At 34.9% G+C, this 21,111-nt stretch overlaps 2 protein-coding genes across 2 annotated transcripts; both read left to right on the forward strand.

Annotated features, from left to right (window-relative positions):
* The first annotated feature begins 2,495 nt into the window (after nt 1-2,495).
* On the forward strand, nt 2,496-3,035 carry LOC145604177 (uncharacterized). The gene is made up of 2 exons (XM_081660122.1): nt 2,496-2,787; nt 2,860-3,035. The coding sequence occupies exons 1-2, from the start codon at nt 2,496-2,498 to the stop codon at nt 3,033-3,035; spliced, it is 468 nt and encodes a 155-aa protein (XP_081516248.1).
* A 1,917-nt stretch (nt 3,036-4,952) lies between these two features.
* Nucleotides 4,953-6,150, forward strand: LOC145604178 (uncharacterized). The gene is made up of 3 exons (XM_081660123.1): nt 4,953-5,006; nt 5,210-5,497; nt 5,662-6,150. The coding sequence occupies exons 1-3, from the start codon at nt 4,953-4,955 to the stop codon at nt 6,148-6,150; spliced, it is 831 nt and encodes a 276-aa protein (XP_081516249.1).
* Nucleotides 6,151-21,111: the final 14,961 nt, after the last annotated feature.

The following is a 21,111-nucleotide window of genomic DNA, read 5'->3' on the forward strand; positions in this document are numbered from 1 at the left end:
TCAAAATCCAAATCAAACAACACTTTAAAACCTTCCCTTTTGTTAAACTTAAAGGTTTATATATAGTTCTTTAAATTTTTCTTCATAAAAACCTTAAAATACACTCTTATACATGAAATTACAGCAAGTTCAAAGTCTAATAAAAATCTGAAAATTATATAAAAACCCCTAAAATCTCTCTTTTTAATGGGTGATTAAACCCTCTTTATAAAACATCAAAAGTAGTACTTAGAAACTATTTCCAACACTTGAAGCTTCAATAAAAACATATATTTATGCTTAATTAACTTTAAACATAATTAATTTTATCAATCAAACTCAAGGATAATATTTTAAGTATGTAAAAACTTCGTTAAAATCAAAAACTGCCCGAAAATCATATTTAGAGGCTGAATTTGGCCTCGAGGGGTGGTGCACACTACCATAGGTAGTGATTCTTTCTTAAAACGTGGTTTCCACATGGAAAACACTACTTTTTTGTCGAAATCGGATGAGTTTAGAACCTGATCGGGATTAAAACGGGATTAATATTAACGAACGGAAATCTAAAAATTAAAACACGAATCTATGTGTTCAAAATAATCTGGAATTAAGTTAAACTAATCAGTAGTTATAATCACCAAAATTTCAAAACATCATTACTATAAAAGCCCTAAATCAATTGTTCATAAAAACCCTAAAATCATGATTTTCAATAAATTGAAACCCTAGGTTTATAATTCCTAAAATATGAAATTTATAACATAAATATAATATGAAATTTATAATCTTTATACCATTAAAATATAATTTGATACTAAAAATATAATCTTTATACTAAAATCAAAACCTAAAACAATTAAATTAACATTAAGAAAAATAATGAAACAAAGGAGGATGAAAATAAGACTAACCTTTTGTGTGGGAAATTTTTGGAGATTCATGGGATATTTATAGGAGAGAATTATTGTAGGGTAAAAAGAAAGATTGGGCCTCATAAAAATAATGGGTCGATTAAGTAAACAAATGGGTTAGGCTTGTATGATTGGACATAAATTGTAGAATAAAGGTGTATAAAATAATTTGTTCAAATAATTTTCGACCCAGATTAATAATTTGAAACTTTTGAAATTAAATTATGAAAAATAACAAATAAATATTATAAATAAAATAAATTTTCATTTATAAAATATTTAAAAATACGGGGGATTACAATGCCTCTCCATTTTAGTTCTCTTTTTTTTTCATTATTTCTAGATCTAACGTTTTGGTGTTCGTATTTTTATCAACAAAGAAGGTATGGTGTTTGGATCTTCTTCAACAAACGACTTATATATGGTTTTCATGGTCAAATTCGACCTTCAAAATTCTAGATCTTGAATTTTTATGGTCGAATTCGACCATATAAACCCAAAGAGGAAGAGATTTTGGGAAAGGTATGTTGATTTTTTTTTTCTGAAATATTTGTTTATCGTTGTTTATTTTCTATTTTTGTAGTTTAGTTTCGTTGTTTTTAATTCGTTTTTTGTGATTTTTGTTTGAGTTTTTGTTGAATTTCGTTGATTTTAATTTTTTTTTTGAATTCGTTCGAATTTTCATTAATATTGTTCATGTTTTAATTTGTTTGAATTTCGTTGATTTTGGGTTTGATTTTCAGTTTTCGTTTACGTTTGAATTTTGTTGATATTGTTCGAATGTTGTTGATTTTGGTTTTTGTTGATTTTGTTTGAAATTTGTATAATTTATTCTTGTTGATTTTTTTCTTAAATTTTCATTAGTTTACTTTGATTTAATAAATTTTTTGGTGTTTGATAAATCTGTGGGATATTTTGTGGTTAAGGGTTTTTTTGGGTAGGTGGTGGACGGCGGCGGTGGTGCGGTGTTGGTGGATGGAGGTCGCTTGATTGGGAACTGGCGGTGGTGGTGGTAGCTGGAGTTTGCTTGGGTGGGAATGGTGGTGAGTCTGTTGCCTGAGAGTACAGGCAGTGCTCGATTTTTTTTTGTTTTTTTTAATTATTTTAGCGACCGCCCTTAGCCGTCACAAATACCCGTTTTTGCGACTGCTGCTTTACCGGTCGCAATTTTTTATAATTGCGACCGTCTTAGTACTTGTCGTTGAAATTAAAAAAACGGTCGCAATTATTTTGCGACCGTCTACTTGTCGCAATTTTGTTTTTTTGCGACCATGGAAATAACGACCAGCTCTTTCCGACCGTTGACGGTCGCAATTGTTTTTTGCGACCGTTTTTGCTATTTTTGCGACCGCTTTTGGCGGTCGCAAAAACCTGAATTTTTAGTAGTGGTTCACATTAGTTTAATTTCTTATTCCACTCACCATTTTGCAGCTAACGTGTGTGACAAAGACGGGGTGCCGTGTTGGAGGGCAATAGGCATCTATGGGTGGCCGGAGACATCAAACAAGCATAAAACATGGGAATTAATAAAAAAAAATCTCAAGAAGTCGTGCAATATCCCTTGTGTTATGCATGTTTGGGGATTTTAATGAGATTGTTAGTATGTCGAAGAAGGAAGGCGATGTTGTGAGGAGAGAATGTCTAATGGACGCTTTCCGTGATGCTATTGATGTTTGTGGCGTGAGGGATTTGGGATATAAAGGCTGCAAGTTTACATGGCAGTGGGGTAGATCCGAGGAGACGTTGCTTAGAGAGAGGCTCGACAGGTTCTTGGGTGATGATGCTTGGTGCAATATGCATCCTAGGTATGCGGTGCAACACTTGGTAAGAGAAGAATCTGATCATTCGCCTATTTTACTCGATACTTTGAATTATTATGACCGTGGGAAGGGTGGTAAGTTGTTTCGGTTCGAAGCGTTATGGCTTTCAAATGACTCTTGTGAAGCTGTTATTTTGAATGCTTAAGGGAATAGTGCGGGTCTTGCTGCTCACCAGAGAACTGAACAATGTGCTATTGATTTGAAAAAATGGGCTACCACTACCTTCAAGGGGACGAAAAAGAAGATCAGGACACTTGCAAAAGAGTTATTGGAGGCACAAGGAGGGCATGTAGATACTGTTATGCATGATGGCGAGTTGTGAGAGCATGTCGAATGAGTTGGGTGAGCTTAGAAGATTGGAAGAATTATATTGGTATGCTAGGGCTCGTGCCAACGAGATGAAAGATGGTGACAAGAACACGACATATTTCCACCGAAAGCGAGCCAAAGGAAGAAAAAGAACCATATTAATGGCTTGTTCGATGCTGATGGAGTTTGGAGGGATGAGGATTCGCAAATTCAAGCTGTTGTGGCCTACTATTTTGACACCCTTTTCTCATCTGATATGCCGACTGAGTTTGAGGCAGCAACTGTCGGGTTGTGTTTGGTTGTGACAGACTCCATGCATGCAATTCTTGAGGAGGAACCAAGTGCGGTATAAATTAAGCAAGCCCTCTTTCAAATGCATCCAAATAAACCACCGGGAATAGATTGTATGCATGCTCTGTTTTTTCAAAAATTCTGGCATATACTTGGTTCTAATATTATTAGACTTGTGCAAAATTGGAGGAAGGGTTTAATTAATATTTCCGATATTAATAAAACTTGTATTGTTCTTATCCCGAAATGCAATGAACCTAAGTATATGTCTGAGTTTAGGCCGATCAGTTGTTGTAATGTGATTTATAAAATAATCTCAAAAACCATGGCAAACAAATTGAAGTCATTCCTTAACGAGATTATTTCTATAAATCAGAGTGCTTTAATTTCGGGACGCATGATTACCGATAATGCCTTGATTGCTTTTGAAATTTTTCATTCGATGAAAAGGCGCGGTGAAGGGAAGAATAGGATTGTGGCAGTGAAATTGGATATCAGTAAGGCCTTTGACAGAGTGGAATGGTGCTTTTTAGAAAGGGTGATAAGCAAGATGGGGTTTTGTGAGTCTTGGACCCATAGGGGGATGGATTGTATTTCGAGTGTCTCTTTTTCTTTTAAGAAGAATGGTAAAATATCTGGATCGGTTGTTCCATCAAGGGGTCTCCGTCAAGGTGATCCAATATCTCCCTATTTATTTCTTTTATGCGCAGATGCTTTCTCTACTCTGATTTCAAAAGCTGCGTATGAGAGAAGTCTTCATGGGGCGAAAATTTGCCTATCTGCTCCGAGAATTTCCCATCTTTTCTTTGCCGATGATAGTATATTTTTTGCGAGAGCGACTCTACAGGATTGTTTGAAAATTGTTGAGATTATCAGTACGTATAAAAAAGCATCCGGTCCGAAAGTTAATTTGGGTAAGACAGAAGTTGCTTTTAGTAAATGTGTTGCTGTGGATCGGAGAGCCGCAATCATTAATACTTTTGGAGTTAGAGAAGTGGAGAGACATGAGAAGTATCTGGGCTTGCCAACTATGATCGGATTATCTAAATAAGCCATTTTCATGTGTTTGAAGAAGAGAATCTGGAAGAAGTTGAATGGATGGAAGGAGACATTATTTTCGAGGCCGGGAAAGGAAGTGTTAATCAAAGCCATGGCTCAAGCTATTCTGACCTACATGATGAGTATTTTTCGAATTCCGGGTGGGCTCATTGATAAAATTCATACACTTCTTGGTCGCTTTGGTGGGGGTCGAGGGAGGATGCAAAAAAAACTCCACTAGCAAAATTGGGAGAAATTTTGCCTTCCAAAGTCTAAAGGGGGTCTAGGATTTTGTGATCTTAAATGTTTCAATCAAGCCCACTTGGCAAAGCAACTTTGGCGACTGTATATGAATGAGTCATCTTTACTCCACAAGATCCTTAAGGCAAAGTATTTTAAAAGTTCAAATGTGCTAGAGGCTCTTTGTGGTTATGATCCGAGCTTCTCGTGGAGGAGTATGTGGGGAGCTAAGGGCTTGCTTAGGGATGGTTTGTTATGGAGGGTTGGAGATGGTAGAAGTATCAAGGTATGGAATGACCCATGGTTAGAGATGGAGGGTTGAGTTAAGTATCCTCCTAGACCTGCTACTTGTGAAGAGAATATGATAGTGTGTGATCTGTTTAGGGAGGGCTATCAAGGGTGGGATGCTGAGAAGGTGAGTTAGGTTTTGAACCTGAATTTTGTGGAATCATTCTGGCTATTCCTTTATCCAATAGGCAACGTCCTGATTCGATGTTCTAGAGATGCGACAGAAAGGGCTTGTACAATGTCAGGTCGGGGTATTGGCTAGCAAAACTTGTAAATGATGAGTTGCAACAACAGGTGAGTGATGATGCAGTGTGGAGATCAATTTAGCAGATTCGTGGTCCCGCTAAGCTACAACATTTCATTTGGAGTGCCGTTAAAGGCAATTTAGCAGTAAAGGACAGGTTAGTCTATAAGCATATTATCCAAGATGCTACTTGCCAACTATATGGGGCTGAAAATGAGACTACTATTAACTCCTTATTGGAGTGTAATGCTGCTAGAAAAATATGGGCGGTTAGTGATCACATTGGTAGCTTAGTTGGTGCGCCTAGCTCGTCTTTTGCTGAATTGTGGGTATGGTTGAATAGTAAGTATGATGGGGAGGTGGTGAGACAGATGGTGACTCTTATGTGAGCGGGGTGGAGGTGCAGGAATCTGGCAATATGTGAGGACGAGCACCCGAATCCTGTTATGATAGCTGCTGGTTTTTTAAGGATGGTGGTGGAGTATAATCATACGCCAAAAAGTTTTTCAAATCTCCTGCAATATCTGTAGTTGTGAAGAATACAGGTGGCTGGTCTTGTCCACTTGAAGGTTGTATTATGCTGAATACAGATGCTCATGTCTCTGCCAACGGTCTAGCAGGTTTAGGAGTGGTATGTAGGGATGACAAGGGTGCTATTTTGGTGGCAGCAACTAGGAAGGTCCATACAACTTCACCAGACATAACTGAGGCATTGGCGATCAGATTTGCTCTGCAGCTAGCAACAAGACTTGGGTATCACAAAATTTGGATAGAATCAGATGCTCTGAATGCGGTTTTGGCTTCGAAGGAGGATGATGGTGGCTTGTCTCCCACTCAATTTATTTTTGATGATATTAGAAAGGATAGCTTAACCTTTATTTCTTGCTCTTTTACTCATGTAAAACGCAAATTTAATACGTTTGCTCACCTTGTTGCGAGCTGGGACACCGGGAACGATGTTGAGTATGTTCGCTTGTGTTCCTTCCCCCAAAGCATTATTACTTTGGCGGATTTGGATCTTCTTTAATTTAATAAAATGGGCGGCTATCTTTGTTTCAAAAAAAAAAAAAAAAAATACCCAACTCTAGAGTATTCTAGATGGTACATGGGATAATAGTCATCCACATGTAAATGTTTCATAACACTCCCCCTTGGATGACTATATATTAATTAAAACAATAACTAACATTTACTAGAAAAATTCGTACAAAATAATACACTATAATGCACATAGAATGCTGCCTCGTTAAAAACCTTACCAAGAAAACCCAATGGGGGAAAAAAAAAACCATGGTTAAGGAAAAAATAGTGCGAGCGCATTAATTCCCCTCATGACTACATCACTTGAGATCTTTAAGACGACGCAATCCAAAGTCGTAAGCTAACTTTTTTAATGTGGCTGTTGGGAGCGCCTTAGTAAACAAATCTGCCAAGTTTTCACTTGAGTGGATCTTAAGGACTTTTATGTCGCCATTTTTCTGGAGATCATGAGTGTAGAAAAATTTTGGTAAAATGTGCTTCATTCTATCACCTTTGTTATACCCTTCCTTTAGCTGGGAGATGTATGTTGCATTATCCTCATATAAAATTATTGGAACTTCTTTCTCAGAGTTTATGCCACAATATGTCTAAATATGTTAAATTACAGACCTTAACCATACACATTCACGACTAGCCTCATGGATTGCCAAAATTTCTGCATGGTTAGAAGAAGTAGCTGCAATTGTTTGTTTCATAGAACGCCAAGAAATAGAAGTACCTCCACACATAAATACATATCCAGTTTGTGATCTAGCATTATGAGGATCAGACATGTACCCTGCATCTGCAAAACCAATCAAACTTTCTTTGGATAGATTAGAGAAAAATAACCCCATTCCAATGCCTTCGGGTAGGGCATGAGCTAAATCTTGCCAACAAATTTACTGAAAAGGATATGTCAGGTCATGTATTACTAGCAAGATACATTAATGCCCCTATAGCACTTAAATATGGTACTTCAGGACAAAGAATTTCTTCGTCATTCTCCCGGGGTTGGAAGGGATCTTTTTCTACATGAAGTGCTCTAACAACCATAGGGCTACTCAATGGATATGATGTATCCATAGAAAATCTTTTAAGAATCTTTTCAATGTATGTTGACTGGTGCACAAGGATTCCATTCTTTAGGTGTTCAATTTGTAACCCTAAGCAAAACTTAGTTTTTCCAAGATCTTTCATTTCAAATTCTTTCTTTAAGCACTCCATTGTTATTAAAATCTCTTCAGGAGTTCCAATAATATTCAAATCATCAACATATACTGCAATTACGACATAACCTGATATAAATCTCTTTATAAAAATGCATGGGCATATAGGGTCATTCTTATACCCTTCTTTTAACAAATACTCACTAAGTCGATTATACCACATACGTCCTGATTGTTTCAATCCATATAGAGATCTATTCAATTTTATTGAGTATTGTTCTCGAGAACCTGAATTTGCTGCTTCTGGCAATTTAAATCCTTCTGGGAGTTTCATGTAAATGTCATTATCCACTGGGCCATATAAGTAAGCTGTGACTACATCCATCAAGCGTAAACCAAGTCCTCCTCTTATTGCCAGACTAATCAGAAATCTAAAAGTAAGTAGTTGCATCCACCACAGGAGAGTATGTCTCCTCATAATCAACACCGGGTCTTTGTGAAAATCCTTGTGCAACTAATCGAGCCTTATATCTTACAATATCACCATTTTCATTTTTCTTTCGTACAAAGACCCATTTATATCCCACTGGTATTACACCTTCAGGTGTACAGACTACATGTCCGAATACTTCCACTACTACAAAAAATGGCAAAGAAACCATTCAAAATAGGCATAAGAAACCATCAATTGTATGGTTTCTATCTCCATGGTCTCTTAGCATAAGAAACCATACTTTTGGTACAGTTTGTTAGATTGAAATAAATAACCATACCTTTAAGATATATGGTTTCTAAGATACCTTCTTAATTTATGACTAATCAAGGCAAAGACACCTTTATTCAATAAAAAATGGTTTCTTTGGGAGAAAAGGGACCACGTGTGTAAGAAGTCTGGTCTCTTAGATCCAATTTTTTTTTTAAAAGAAAATGTATGAGAAACCACCTTTAATTTTGTCAAACTAGACTCATGTGGCCACCTCTACCGGCCACTCCCGCTGCCCATTATACCGCCACCCTAGCAGGCCGTTGTGGCCCTCTATACCGCCACCACCTCCACCCACCCAACATTGGATATGAAATTGTAACAGTAATAATCAATTGAAATTAAAATACAATGTACATAAAACTTATATTATCACAAACCCATATTTACAAGTTCAAATAATACAATTATCCCTACAAAAATTATACTAAAAATTCTTACAAAAAATATAAACAAATCTAACAAAAAAAAAATTAAAAAAAATAAAAATTTTACAAACAATTACAATGAAATCTGAGGTGAGAGGAGTAATTAATATAACAAATAGATCTAAAATTGAAAACCAAATAACAAAATAATCTAAATAATAAAAATAACTAACTGGTAAATTTTCCTTGCTCTTGTTCCTCTCAAAGATGCTTCAATGGAAGATAACTGAAGAAGTAGTGCTAATTCAATGATCGAAGAACGGAGAACTCATAGATCTCACAATGATACACTAACAGGGTAAGTCGTATCCCCTAATCAAAAGTAATTACCTATGTCCTCTAACTAATGCAGATAGGGAAGTAGGGTCGAATCCACAGGGAAACAAGTCGTTCTATTCCTAATTAATTTTTATAATCTAAATTATCAGGGTAACCAATGTTGTTATAATTAAAGTTTATACTACGAAGAATATGAGTAGGGAAATAATGTAGGGACAAATCAAATAATAAAAGCCTAGGGCATAGGTTCACTAATAAACAATATTCCAGGGTAAAACATAACAATCAATCATCAATGCATCAATTAATCAGATCATAAAAGGCTTTCGCTACGTATTACAATCATAAAGTTAATTTACCGGTATTAAATCTCATCTCTCGAATCTCGACCTAACCATTTATAAATTAGTCTGCCTATTGAAACTAAGCCTAAACATCAAATCTCATCTCTCGAATCTCGAATCAATATTGCTAAACTCATACAATTACACCAGGCCTAATCTAATTGCATAGCATTAAATCAATCAATAGGAAATTAATTAAGCATCAACAATCAACAATCATGAATTACCCCTTCATATTAATTATTCGATCCCCATAACCCTAGAAAGTAAACTACTCAGACATGATTAAAACTAAACAAATCAAAGCAATTAAACAAGTCATAAAGAATTGAAGGAATAAAAATACTGAAATTAATAAAGTAGAAATCGTACCGAATCGACGGAATTACAAAGTAGAGTTAAGAACAAGAGTAAAAGTTTAGAGAAATCTAGAGAGAGAAAATCTAAGTAGAGAGAGAATAATAGTACGAGTGTGTAAAAAGTGAAGGAATTATGTCTTCGATAAGTGCAATTACTAGATATATCGAGGATCACTATTATGGAGATAATAAGTTCATTCTATAGGGTCGTCAATATCTGGTGCTAGATATGATAATTGATCTTTGGGTTAGTTAAATAGCCCAAAGCCTTATAGAATGGATCCTATGAGGTCACACAACAAGGGTATTGGGTTAAACGAGTAAGAGGCCCATTAATGGGCCTAATGAGATTATGACATACCATGTAGAGTGTTGGGCTAGAGTAGTGTGTTTAGGATAAGGGTTTTGGGCTTTTGACATGGGCTCTTATTTAGAGATGAGATCTATAAATAAGATCCATGCCTAGGGTTTGTAGTAAGCAGTCATAATTCACACACTGTGAATTTTGACATCAATGCAACCAATCCCAAAACCCTAATCCTCTCTCCAACTCACGGCCCTCATCCTCCCCTCACGTCCGTACGGCCAGCCACCCCTTGGTGGCGCGTGTGGTGGTTATCGTGGTGGTTCTTGATTAGTATGTCTCTCCTCTCCGTTGAAGGTTGATTGAAGCGTTCAGTCACGACTAACTAGCATTAGTGGAGGTCTTAATCTGTGCCCGTGGACCAAGTAGAGGAATCACGCTTGGGGTTCTTTATCTCCCTTTGTTCTTGCTCGATCGCACGTGGAATCACGCTTCAAAGGTACGATTATTTGTGCTTTATGTGTTATGCATTAGATCCTTGGATTAGGTACTGTATGAATATGATTCATGTTATTTCCGCTGCGTAGTACCTATAAACTCCTACAGTGGTATCAGTTAGCCTATTGCATTTACGCATATTGCCAATAATTCTTTGATAATCCACAATTTTAATTCAATTAGGAGGGAGAATATTTAATTATGGTTCGATTATTATTTTTAATGCGATTAAACTTTTGGAATAGATTAAATGCGATTTAATTATGCTCAAATAGCCATGAAGAGGACCGAATTATGCCCTAAATTGTTCGAAAATTTCGAAAACCCTAACCCTAATTTCGAAAATTCCAAGCCCTAAAATATGATTTTTGTGCTTGATTTTGTTTCATAATTTTTATTGGGTTGATTTATGCATAAAAATGTTTTATGTATGATCATGGATTTAATTTTAAATGTTAAAATTAAATTGGGATTAATTTTATGATGAACCCTAATTTTAAGTTGAATGTGATTTAATTTTAATCTTATGGACTAATTTAATTTAATTAGGATAAGTGTTATTTTAATTAAATTAAAATACAAAAAAAAAAAAAAACAATTTATTTTGGCCGGCAACCGCGGCTGGGTGGCGCAGCCACGGCGGCTGCCGACCAGGTGGCGTCCAAGAGGGAGGGGAAGGGAGGGCGGCGGTCTAGGGTGGCTGTGGGCAGCAGCGTGCAACCGTTGCACGGCTGCTGCCGCGGCTGCCAGCTCGGTGCTGCTGCTGCCTTGCGCGGCAGTGGCTGCTGCAAGGCAGCCAGCCACCGTGGCTAGCCTTGGCTGGCCACGCACGGTGGCCTGCACTCCAGCAGATGCAGCTTCCACGCTGCTGCCCTTGCGGCAGTGGCTGCTGTCACGGCAGCCAGCCACCGTGGCTAGCTTCGGCTAGCCAACCACGGTGGCCGGCGTTGGTGGTTGCGGTTTTTTTTCAAAAAAAAAAAAAAAAAAAAAAAAAAATCAGTTTTTGAAAAATTATTTCAGGATAATTATGAATTATTTTGAGATAAAATCGGTTTTATTTTGGATAAGTTAAAATATTTTCAAAATATGATCTTTTATTTTAGGATAAAATCAAATATTCAAAAGTTGTTATATTTGATATTATCCATATTTAAAGTTGTTATTTTGATAATTATCCATAATTAAAGTGGTTAATTTTGGATAAGAATGATTAGGATATTCTGAGCATATTCCAAAAGGGTAATAATTGATTTAAATAATGTGATTATCCCATAATTATTTTTGGATATAATTGATTTAAAATATTGTGATTGGCTAGTAATTAGGATAGAATTTCCTAACTTTGTTAGGATAATCTTTGAGGATAAATATGATTTATCTTTTAAGATTAAAATAAGATTTGATTCTATCTCATGACTAATTTAGAATATATGATATTTTATTGATGATCATGAATAATATATGATATTATCTAATTGCTTTAATTAAAATATGAGATATTTAGATGCCATGTTTCCTTAATTGTGAACATTCGATGTTGTAGTTTAGGAGAGCATGATGAGTGATTTATTATGTGGCAATTTTATAATATATGATGTTGTTTTATTGCTATATAATGACTAGTATGGCCCAGTAGATTGCTAAATACGATCTGCGCATCGTGATGTATTTTTGTAATCTTAGTACGGTCTACGAACCGATAAAGTATTTTGTAATTTTATTTTATTTTATTTAAGTAGTAGATAGAATAGAATAGAATTACAGGTTGCAGTTAATCCAAGAAGCCCATGAAGTGAAGGCCCAAAGGAGCAAGGTGGATGCGATCCATGATGATTCAAGTGGGAGCATTAACTTTATTATTTTTCTTAGGATTAGGGGCCATGCTATGTCTTATTTATGCATTCAGTATTTTATGCATGTTAGATTTTATTGATGTTTTGTGATGATGCGCTAGAGTTCACTATTTAATCACAACATAATAAATCTAGATCCCAGTAATATTGATGCAGCTTTTCCAATTAAAAACCCGACGAAAACCTTGATCGTTTGTGATGGGTCGGCCTCAGCAGAGCATCATTATATATCTTGGGGAAGTGGGGGTAGATCACGTTCTACACTTTTAATTGGTTATATTCAACAAGGTTACCTAAAGATCAGTTTAGAACCTTGAAGCTAAGGGTAATAATTAAACATGTGATGGTTAATTATTCAACCAAGAGTTACAAGAGTTGTAATCAGTAAAGAGTTTACTCACCTTGAAAATGTAATGGTTGATGGCAGGGCCTCAGTCCGGTTAATTATTGCACGAATAAAGGATCTTGGAATCACTTAATTCAAGATGGGATCACTTAAATTGAATAGAGTGTTTTAAAGTTACCAATTTAATTCGCTTTTGGTACTTTAAATTTAATAAACATAATTGAATTTTGCATTTACTTATAAGTAACATGTCGTTCTAATTTTATTATTATATATAATCTCCTCGATTGAAAATAAAGTTGAGAAACGTTCTCAAAAGTTTAAAAGATAATCCATAAACCTATATTCCAATTTTGCTAAGATTGTTCTAAAAGGCAAGTTTTAGAAATTCATGTCACATGTCTAAGGTTGGTTTTATTCAAAATGTTTGAGTAAAATGCCAACACATCTTCATTTTGAAAAATGTTTCAAGGGATATAATGAGATGAGAGGTACAAACCCTCCAAAAGACAAGTATAAAATCCAATAAAATCTCTTATCTTCAATATTATTGAATGTAAGAAAGTGATTGGAAATCTCTATGATCAAAAGTTGATCAAATGACAATATTCTTCATCTACTTTATATAGAGTTTAATACTTGATTAAACTCAAATATAAATAATGATAGAATAGACTTAGCAAAATCATGAAAAATGCTTAAAGTAGTTGAGCAAGGTAAGTGGCTCAAAGGGAAAGGTTTAGGAAAATATGAGGATTGCATTAAGAAGTTATAAGCCAAGAAATGCAAACAAGTTGCTACTTCTCAAACCTAGAACTACTTACATGCTAAAAGTTGTTATGAACAACAAATGTTTCAAATTAAATGGACCAATTCCAATTGATTAGATACTACCTCATATAGTTGGAAGGTAAAAGAATGGAAATGTTCCAATTTAAGAATTATATTATAGAAATTGATTTAGCATATTGCTACTTCTTGGACATATGATGTCTTGTTTAGATCACTCATTGCACAATCTGGTTGAACTAAAGGAAGAAGTTATTGCTAAAGGAGAAATAAATCTACAAGTTTAGAAGAAAATGTTGCTACTTCACAAGTAGTATCTACAAGTTTGGAAGCAAAAGTTGCAACTTTACAAGTAGAACCAGTATTTCACCACTAATAATTGGCTAGAATTAAATAAATGTTATTCATTCTTGCCATTATCAAAACACCATTCAATGTTAGAAATGACTAAGCATCGAAGATTCAAAAACGTGGAATAAATGTTATTCTATGCTTCATTGAGTCATAATGTGTTTTGAATTGCTAAATAGGTTTAAAGTTCTATATGATAGAAATAATTAAACAATTTCTATATATATAAATTGTCTCTAATATGTCAATTAGTTCAAATGAAAATGAAAATTGCATGCGGAAGATCCAAAGGGATGGACTTTCAATATCATTAGATTATGAATCTATTGATATATGTAATTATCATTCTAATTTGAAATTTTGACTAAGTCACCATTTAGAGAAATGATGATGTGAACTCGAGGTCGAATATATATCGATGTAAGAAAACCAAAGGTTCAAGGCTAGAGACGGACAATGAAACTTCATTTGTGATATGATCACTTGTGCTTAGTTGAAGCATAAGAGTGAAGATTTTGAAAAGTTCAAAATATTCAATATGAAGCTCAGTAACTTGACAAGATAATGATTACACTACAATATGATTGTAATTGTGAAAATTTAAGTCAAAACATGTACTTGGCAACACATTCAAAGTATTGCGACATGATCGTAATAATGAGAATTTAAGCCAAGACCTTGATAAACATCCAAGAGTTGTGAAAATGTTTGACAACAAAATCCAAAAGAAAACCTTGTGAAGTGTTTATGAAGGAAGTTATCAATCTATATGAGATACATTTTGATAATGGATGTAAGTTACCTATCTTCCAACCAATGTTCAAGGGATATACTTTTAAGATAAGCTACAAAACTAAACAAAGATACATAGGTCAAATCAAAATGTAGCAAAGGCTTCATATGTGATATGGATAAGAAACGTTCTTATAAAGTCTTTCTACAAAGCAAGGAATAAAACATGTATTAAACTGTTTGATACACGTTCGATTCCTATATAGAGCACGGGGTACTACTATACAAACCATACTTAGCACAAAATGTTTGTTGCTCAAGTAGGTGCCCTTATGGAAATTGTTCCAAAAGGTCAAGTGGGAGTAGTGTAAATCTCAAAAGAGTTTGAGAAAAGCAACAAACAAACGTGGCTCAAACCATGATTGGTTCACCCTATGCTAAATATGCCTCCTCAAAAGGCAAGTGGGAGTATAAGAATCTCGAAAGTTTGAGAACCTTGAAAGAGTTCAAGAAAAGTGATTTCGAAAATCTTGAAGAAATTTGAGAAGTTATCGAACAACAGCAACAATATGAGCATGATTCATCTCATGATACAAATGACAACGCGTGGTCTCATTAAGTGTAATGGGATTAATAACCATGTGTCGAAGGTAGTACATTCCAAGTGCACATCCTCTATTGTCGTTTCTCATTGAAAAACTAAACAAAGTTGTTGTATGAGTTTCAATTGTTGCATAAAAACCCACAGTGATGACTAGCATATGTAAAACTTAGCCAAAGAAATATGATTTCACATTGACTAAGAGTTCTAAAACATTTATTTTGGAACATTATGATTATGCAAGTAATAAAGATGATTTGACAAGTTATAACTCCAAGTGGTTTAAAACCAGGAAATCTGAAATAGATTCTAAATCTGTAAGCAAGTGTATGACACTTGAATAATTTGCCTAAATTGGGTGAAACCCAATATAAGCAAAGCAGACAAGAAAGAAAAATGTTTTCTAACTAAAGCAAAGACTTGTTAAAGGATTCAACTAATTCATAGTATGACTATGATTACGATGAAACCTTTACATGTTGCAAAGATCTATTAAAGATATTTTAGTGATTTCTACCTTGTGAGATTTGGTAGATGGATATCAAAACGCTTTCTTGAAATTGTTCATGAGATAAGATTTGTATATGATACAATCAAAAGTTTAGAGATCCAATAATCCTAGGGATGCATAAAAGATCCATAATGGATTGAAGTTAGCATCAGGGAGTTAATATTCTTAATTTTATGAGTTAATCAAATCGTTTGATGTGCTCGTAAAATGAAGAAAAGGTCTTGTATGTACAAGATGTTTAGTGGGAGCTATGAAGTCTTCTTGGCCTAGTACAAAGAGCAATTAATGAAGGATCAAGTAATGGCTATTGCATTTTGTATGAAAACCTTGAAAAAGAAGATGAGTACATTTGGGATTCAAGATCTATATAGATAGGTCTCGAAAGATGTTTGAGTTTTGGTTAAGAAGCTTAGATTGATAAGATTCTTATAAGATCAACATTATATTGAAAAGAGTTTTCAATCCCATGTAACATGGCAAATTGCTTAATGATTCAATACTTTAAGAAAGGTTGATGAAATTAAGATTTTGAGTGATGATCCTTATGCAATTTGCAAAGGATCCATCATACATGTCATGGACTATACTCGTCTATTTGATTCACGTGTTCTTAGAACAAGTGATGGTAGATTTTAATCGAAATCCAATGTAACGTTGGAATACAAATTAGAAATTTCAAAGTTCCCTGCGAAAGGGCGAAGGAAAATTCTTAGTGTATGGAGATAAAAATGATTATAAGACTTAGAAATTGCAAAATTCATGTTTATGAGAATGTCTCATGAACTCTACTTTCTAAACCCCTTCCATGACCAAGGTATGAGAGTCATACTAAGGTTTTTGGATTGAAGCAAGTTATGTAATTTTAGTTGTGTATGTTTTGAGAAAGCATATTACAAAAGTAAATACATTAGCTTGCAGAATTATGTTTATCAATTGAAACAAAGTTTCAATCTTATTTAATCGTGGTTTCAAGATTAAATAAAATGTCCAAAATAATTATGAATTGATGGGCTCACTAGGTTGATGACCTTTTGAATGAAACCCCACAGGTGAACTAAATTCATATATTATTTAAGTTCCTAGTTCGGAATCATTAAATTGGACATAAATGATTTCCAATAATGGACTAGCATGTTAAGATTGATTGGATAGCGCAGTTTCATGGGCTATAGGAGCGTAGTGATGCTCGGTCAATCACATGGATATGCATGAATGATGCATGATCGAACTATAGACCTACTTTGAAGTTCAAGTATAGAGCTTCCGGATATATTAGTGGATTCCTTTGACATGAGTGGAACATTGATCTCATTCAATGATTGTTTTAACTGTGGTACATTCAAACGTCTGGCCGTAACTGGAGATTATAAAGGATGTTTCCCGGTTACCTCATGAGTTGAGTGGGAGCTTTGGTTGCCATAAGATTGGATTGAGTCTACCTATTTAATTAGGAATGTGTCTTGGCCCCTTGAAGAGGGAGAACTCAGAAAATGCATGGCCGTGCTCAAATGGATTACATTGTAACCATTTGTTTTGTAATTCTAACTCAGATTTCAAGAAAGATTTGTAGATTAATATGATTACGACATAAGATGCAATCATATTATCAAATCGACACACATTGACTTAAGGAATTTGAATATTGCGCACTTGTCTCAGACAAGTGGGAGATTGAAGGAATTATGTCTTCGATAAGTGCAATTACTAGATATATCGAGGACCACTATTATGGAGATAATAAGTTCATTCTATAGGGTCGTCAATATCTGGTGCTAGATATGATAATTGATCTTTGGGTTAGTTAAATAGCCCAAAGCCTTATAGAATGGATCCTATGAGGTCACACAACAAGGGTATTGGGTTAAACGAGTAAGAGGCCAATTAATGGGCCTAATGAGATTATGACATACCATGTAGAGTGTTGGGCTAGAGTAGTGTGTTTAGGATAAGGGTTTTGGGCTTTTGACATGGGCTCTTATTTAGAGATGAGATCTATAAATAAGATACATGCCTAGGGTTTGTAGTAAGCAGTCATAATTCACACACTGTGAATTTTGACATCAATGCAACCAATCCCAAAACCCTAATCCTCTCTCCAACTCACGGCCCTCATCCTCCCCTCACGTCCGTACGGCCAGCCACCCCTTGGTGGCGCGTGTGGTGGTTATCGTGGTGGTTCTTGATTAGTATGTCTCTCCTCTCCGTTGAAGGTTGATTGAAGCGTTCAGTCACGACTAACTAGCATTAGTGGAGGTCTTAATCTGTGCCCGTGGACCAAGTAGAGGAATCACGCTTGGGGTTCTTTATCTCCCTTTGTTCTTGCTCGATCGCACGTGGAATCACGATTCAAAGGTACGATTATTTGTGCTTTATGTGTTATGCATTAGATCCTTGGATTAGGTACTGTATGAATATGATTCATGTTATTTCCGCTGCGTAGTACTTATAAACTCCTACAAAAAGTAGGTACAAAACTTGCTTAACAAAATAGTATTTATAATAAGCAAGAGATCCTACGCTAAAACAAACTTAATCTGGAGCCTAATTATTCTTCAGAAGCTCGCGCCCGGTCGGGCGCCGTACCGCCCAGTCGGGCCCGCCTTTTTGCTGGAACACCCCTTCTCGCGCCCGGTCGGGCACGCCACCGGGCGCTGCTACTACTGTGATGTTGTCTCGCCCCGCCCGGTTGGGCGCGCCTTCGGGCGAGGCTTCATGGCCCCGAGCGGAGCACTTGGGCACTCAATTAGACTTCGATTGGGCCCTTAACCTTCGGCCCATTCAGATTTCCTCTTTGAGTCTTTAAAACTTGGTCCAAAACGCTTCGGAATCTCAAGTATCGAGCCCTTAATCACCGGTTCAAAAACTCTAACCGGCCTTGGGCTTCAACAGGTGGTCGTGCTCCTCCAATTTCCGTAATCGCTCCATGAAAATCTGGGAAAATGCTCCAAAAGTGCAATTTCCTACAAAACTCAACCAAAACTACGAAAACACTAGAAAACACCAATTAGTAATAAGAGTGGCTCGAAAGAGCCAAAAACACTACTAATTATGATCAAGGGACGGGGGTAAATCACTATATAAAATAGACATATCATACACATCGGCGGCGAAGATTCCGTTTGTTGTTCCATTTCTCTCTCCTTCCTCACCATTTTAGCATCCAATAATCAACCAAAAATTGTTGCTCTTCGAGTTTTACTGAATCTTTCTTGCTCTTCTCCGCCGCTCCACACATTACAAGCCTCACAATTCGAAATGCAAAACCATGGATCAAAATGAATGAGCAATTGAAAACATTGTAAGAAATTTTTAGATCGTAATGCTCCGTATTACATTTGTCAATCTAATTTTGGCTGAATATTTTTCTTACTTTGATACTATTATAATGAGAGAACGATGAGAGTGAATGAAACGGCGGCATTGATCTGATATAATGTTAGTTTTTTAGCTTTTGATGTTTAGCTGTTTCACTTAAAGAAAAAGTAAAAAGATTTCCATAAAAAAAAGAAAAAAAATATATTAAACAAATCAGCTTTTAATTTTAAAAAAATAAAAATAAAAAAGGGATTTCTTTCTAAAAAAAATACAAAGTATATGGGTTCCTTAGCTTGCTCCCTGTCAAGTCCTCTCTAAGCTAAGAGACCATGATTCTACAACAACGATTTCTTATTCATCTCTAAGACACCATAATTTTGAGTTGTATGGTTTCTTAACCTAAGAAACCTTATTAGTGACATAAATGGTTTCTTATTAATGGTTTCTTAGCCATATTTTGTAGTAGTGTTCTCTTTTTTCGAGAGACTTCAATTCAGTTTCAATTGCTTCTTTCCATTTTGGCCAATCGCTAATTCTTTGTCTACATTCATCAATGGATTTAGGCTCATGATCCTCATCATTATTCATGAGGGAGCGTCCCAGTAACGACCCCAGAACACCTCACTTAACAAACGTGTCTCACATTTCTGACACGTATCTTTTTTGTCCAACTCAAGCTGTCTGCTTTTACACATCTACCCCCACATTACTAATGGAAAGGACATAAACACCCCTATATAAACGCCAATTACCTCGTTTATCAACTATATAAACTTGTATTTTGCGGTTTATTAATAGAATTAATAGTAGATTTCTTGAGCCATATTGTCAATATTGATGTAACTTATTGAAACATATTGTCAATAGAAACATATTCTAATATTGATGTAGCCATATGAATAAGCTATTCTAATAATTGATGCGCGCTAAGAGGGGACGCGCACGCAATTAATTATCATATCTATTAGCGCGCGTCAATTGTTAGAATAGCCAAATTAGAATATTCATATGAATATTCATATTAGCGTGCGTCCCCTTCAGTTTCGTTAAAATTATTAAGTAAAACACTTTTGACATGTTTTTTATGATTTAATTAATGAGTTTATGATAATTATAATTGTTAAATTTCATCTTCTTTGTTTATTTTTTGTAAAAAAAATTACAAGTTTTATAATTAACTTCTACTTGCATATATACTTCCTTCTTCTAGTTTCATTTTATTATGGTTGTACTCTCGCTTTCTCTCTCTCACACTATCTATTATGATTATGCATACATTTTTTTTTTTGACAACGGACAACTCAAAACTAAAGACAACCTAGAATAAAAAAAACTAATTAACTAACGACGCCTAGCCGAAGTAGCCAGATCATGAGCTGAACGAACACCATCTCTGGGAACCTTCTGAATAATACAAACCTGGAATGAAGAGGAGATGTGTCGAAATTGTTGCTGAATCCAAATAGTAGAAATATCCGAAGAGGAGTTTCGTAGTGTAGAAATCGATAGTTGGGAATCTGTACGAATGAGAATCCGAGAAAAACCACGCTGAAGAGCCATTCGTAACCAAATTATATATATATATATATATATATATATATATATATATATATATATATATATATATATATATATATATATATATATATATATATATATATATATATATATATATATATAAATATTTAGGTTGAAAATTTTATTCTTAAGGTGATATATATCAATCTGATATTCTAATAATTGTCACGGCATCAGTACAATCTCTTTTCAATTTTATTTACAACAAATAATACCTCTTTGTTGCAACTAAAAAGAAATGAAGGTAGTTACAGTTGGTGGAAGAAATTACGTATTAGTAACATTTTAAGTTTCTAAAAACAAAACAGTTTCTAAAAAGTATTTTCTTCTCCTTACACAATTACACCCTAAAAAAATATTCTCCCACTTTTTTAATTTTTCCCACGCTCTCATTTTCTTTCAAGGTCTCCTTATTCCTTCATTTTAGTTGTCAATTGGTTCATTAAGGAAATTAAAAAAAAAAAAAAAGTATCCTTTCTCCCCCCCCCCCCCCCCTTTTTTTTTTTTTTTTTTGAAACTAAAGAAAGGTTTCATTATTAGTACATCTTCCACAAAAATTGACCATATCAAGTATTAAGATGTAAATAAATATATATATAAAGGGTTTACGAAAATTCTACCTTTGCCCCGTCAAATTGTAATTCTCTTTTATTCTAAGCTAGCCAACGTCCAACTGTGTAGAAGTATTGAGGGAAAAGGAATATGAAACTCTAATAATTGTATTAAATAACAATGATTATCAATTGCG

Source organism: Chenopodium album, chromosome 22 (genome assembly GCF_948465745.1).
Source record: "Chenopodium album chromosome 22, dcCheAlbu1.1, whole genome shotgun sequence".
In the NCBI taxonomy this organism is placed as follows: domain Eukaryota; kingdom Viridiplantae; phylum Streptophyta; class Magnoliopsida; order Caryophyllales; family Amaranthaceae; genus Chenopodium; species Chenopodium album.

Excerpts from the sequence above, each read along its gene's own strand:
- LOC145604177 (XM_081660122.1), top strand. The coding sequence starts at position 2,496 with ATGTCGAAGAAGGAAGGCGATGTTGTGAGGAGAGAATGTCTAATGGAC. Across the intron at positions 2,788-2,859 it reads TTATGACCGTGGGAAGGGTG|GGAATAGTGCGGGTCTTGCT; the intron begins GTAAGTTGTTTC and ends TGAATGCTTAAG.
- LOC145604178 (XM_081660123.1), top strand. The coding sequence starts at position 4,953 with ATGATAGTGTGTGATCTGTTTAGGGAGGGCTATCAAGGGTGGGATGCT. Across the intron at positions 5,007-5,209 it reads AAGGGTGGGATGCTGAGAAG|ATTCGTGGTCCCGCTAAGCT; the intron begins GTGAGTTAGGTT and ends TCAATTTAGCAG. Across the intron at positions 5,498-5,661 it reads GGGAGGTGGTGAGACAGATG|AATACAGGTGGCTGGTCTTG; the intron begins GTGACTCTTATG and ends GTAGTTGTGAAG.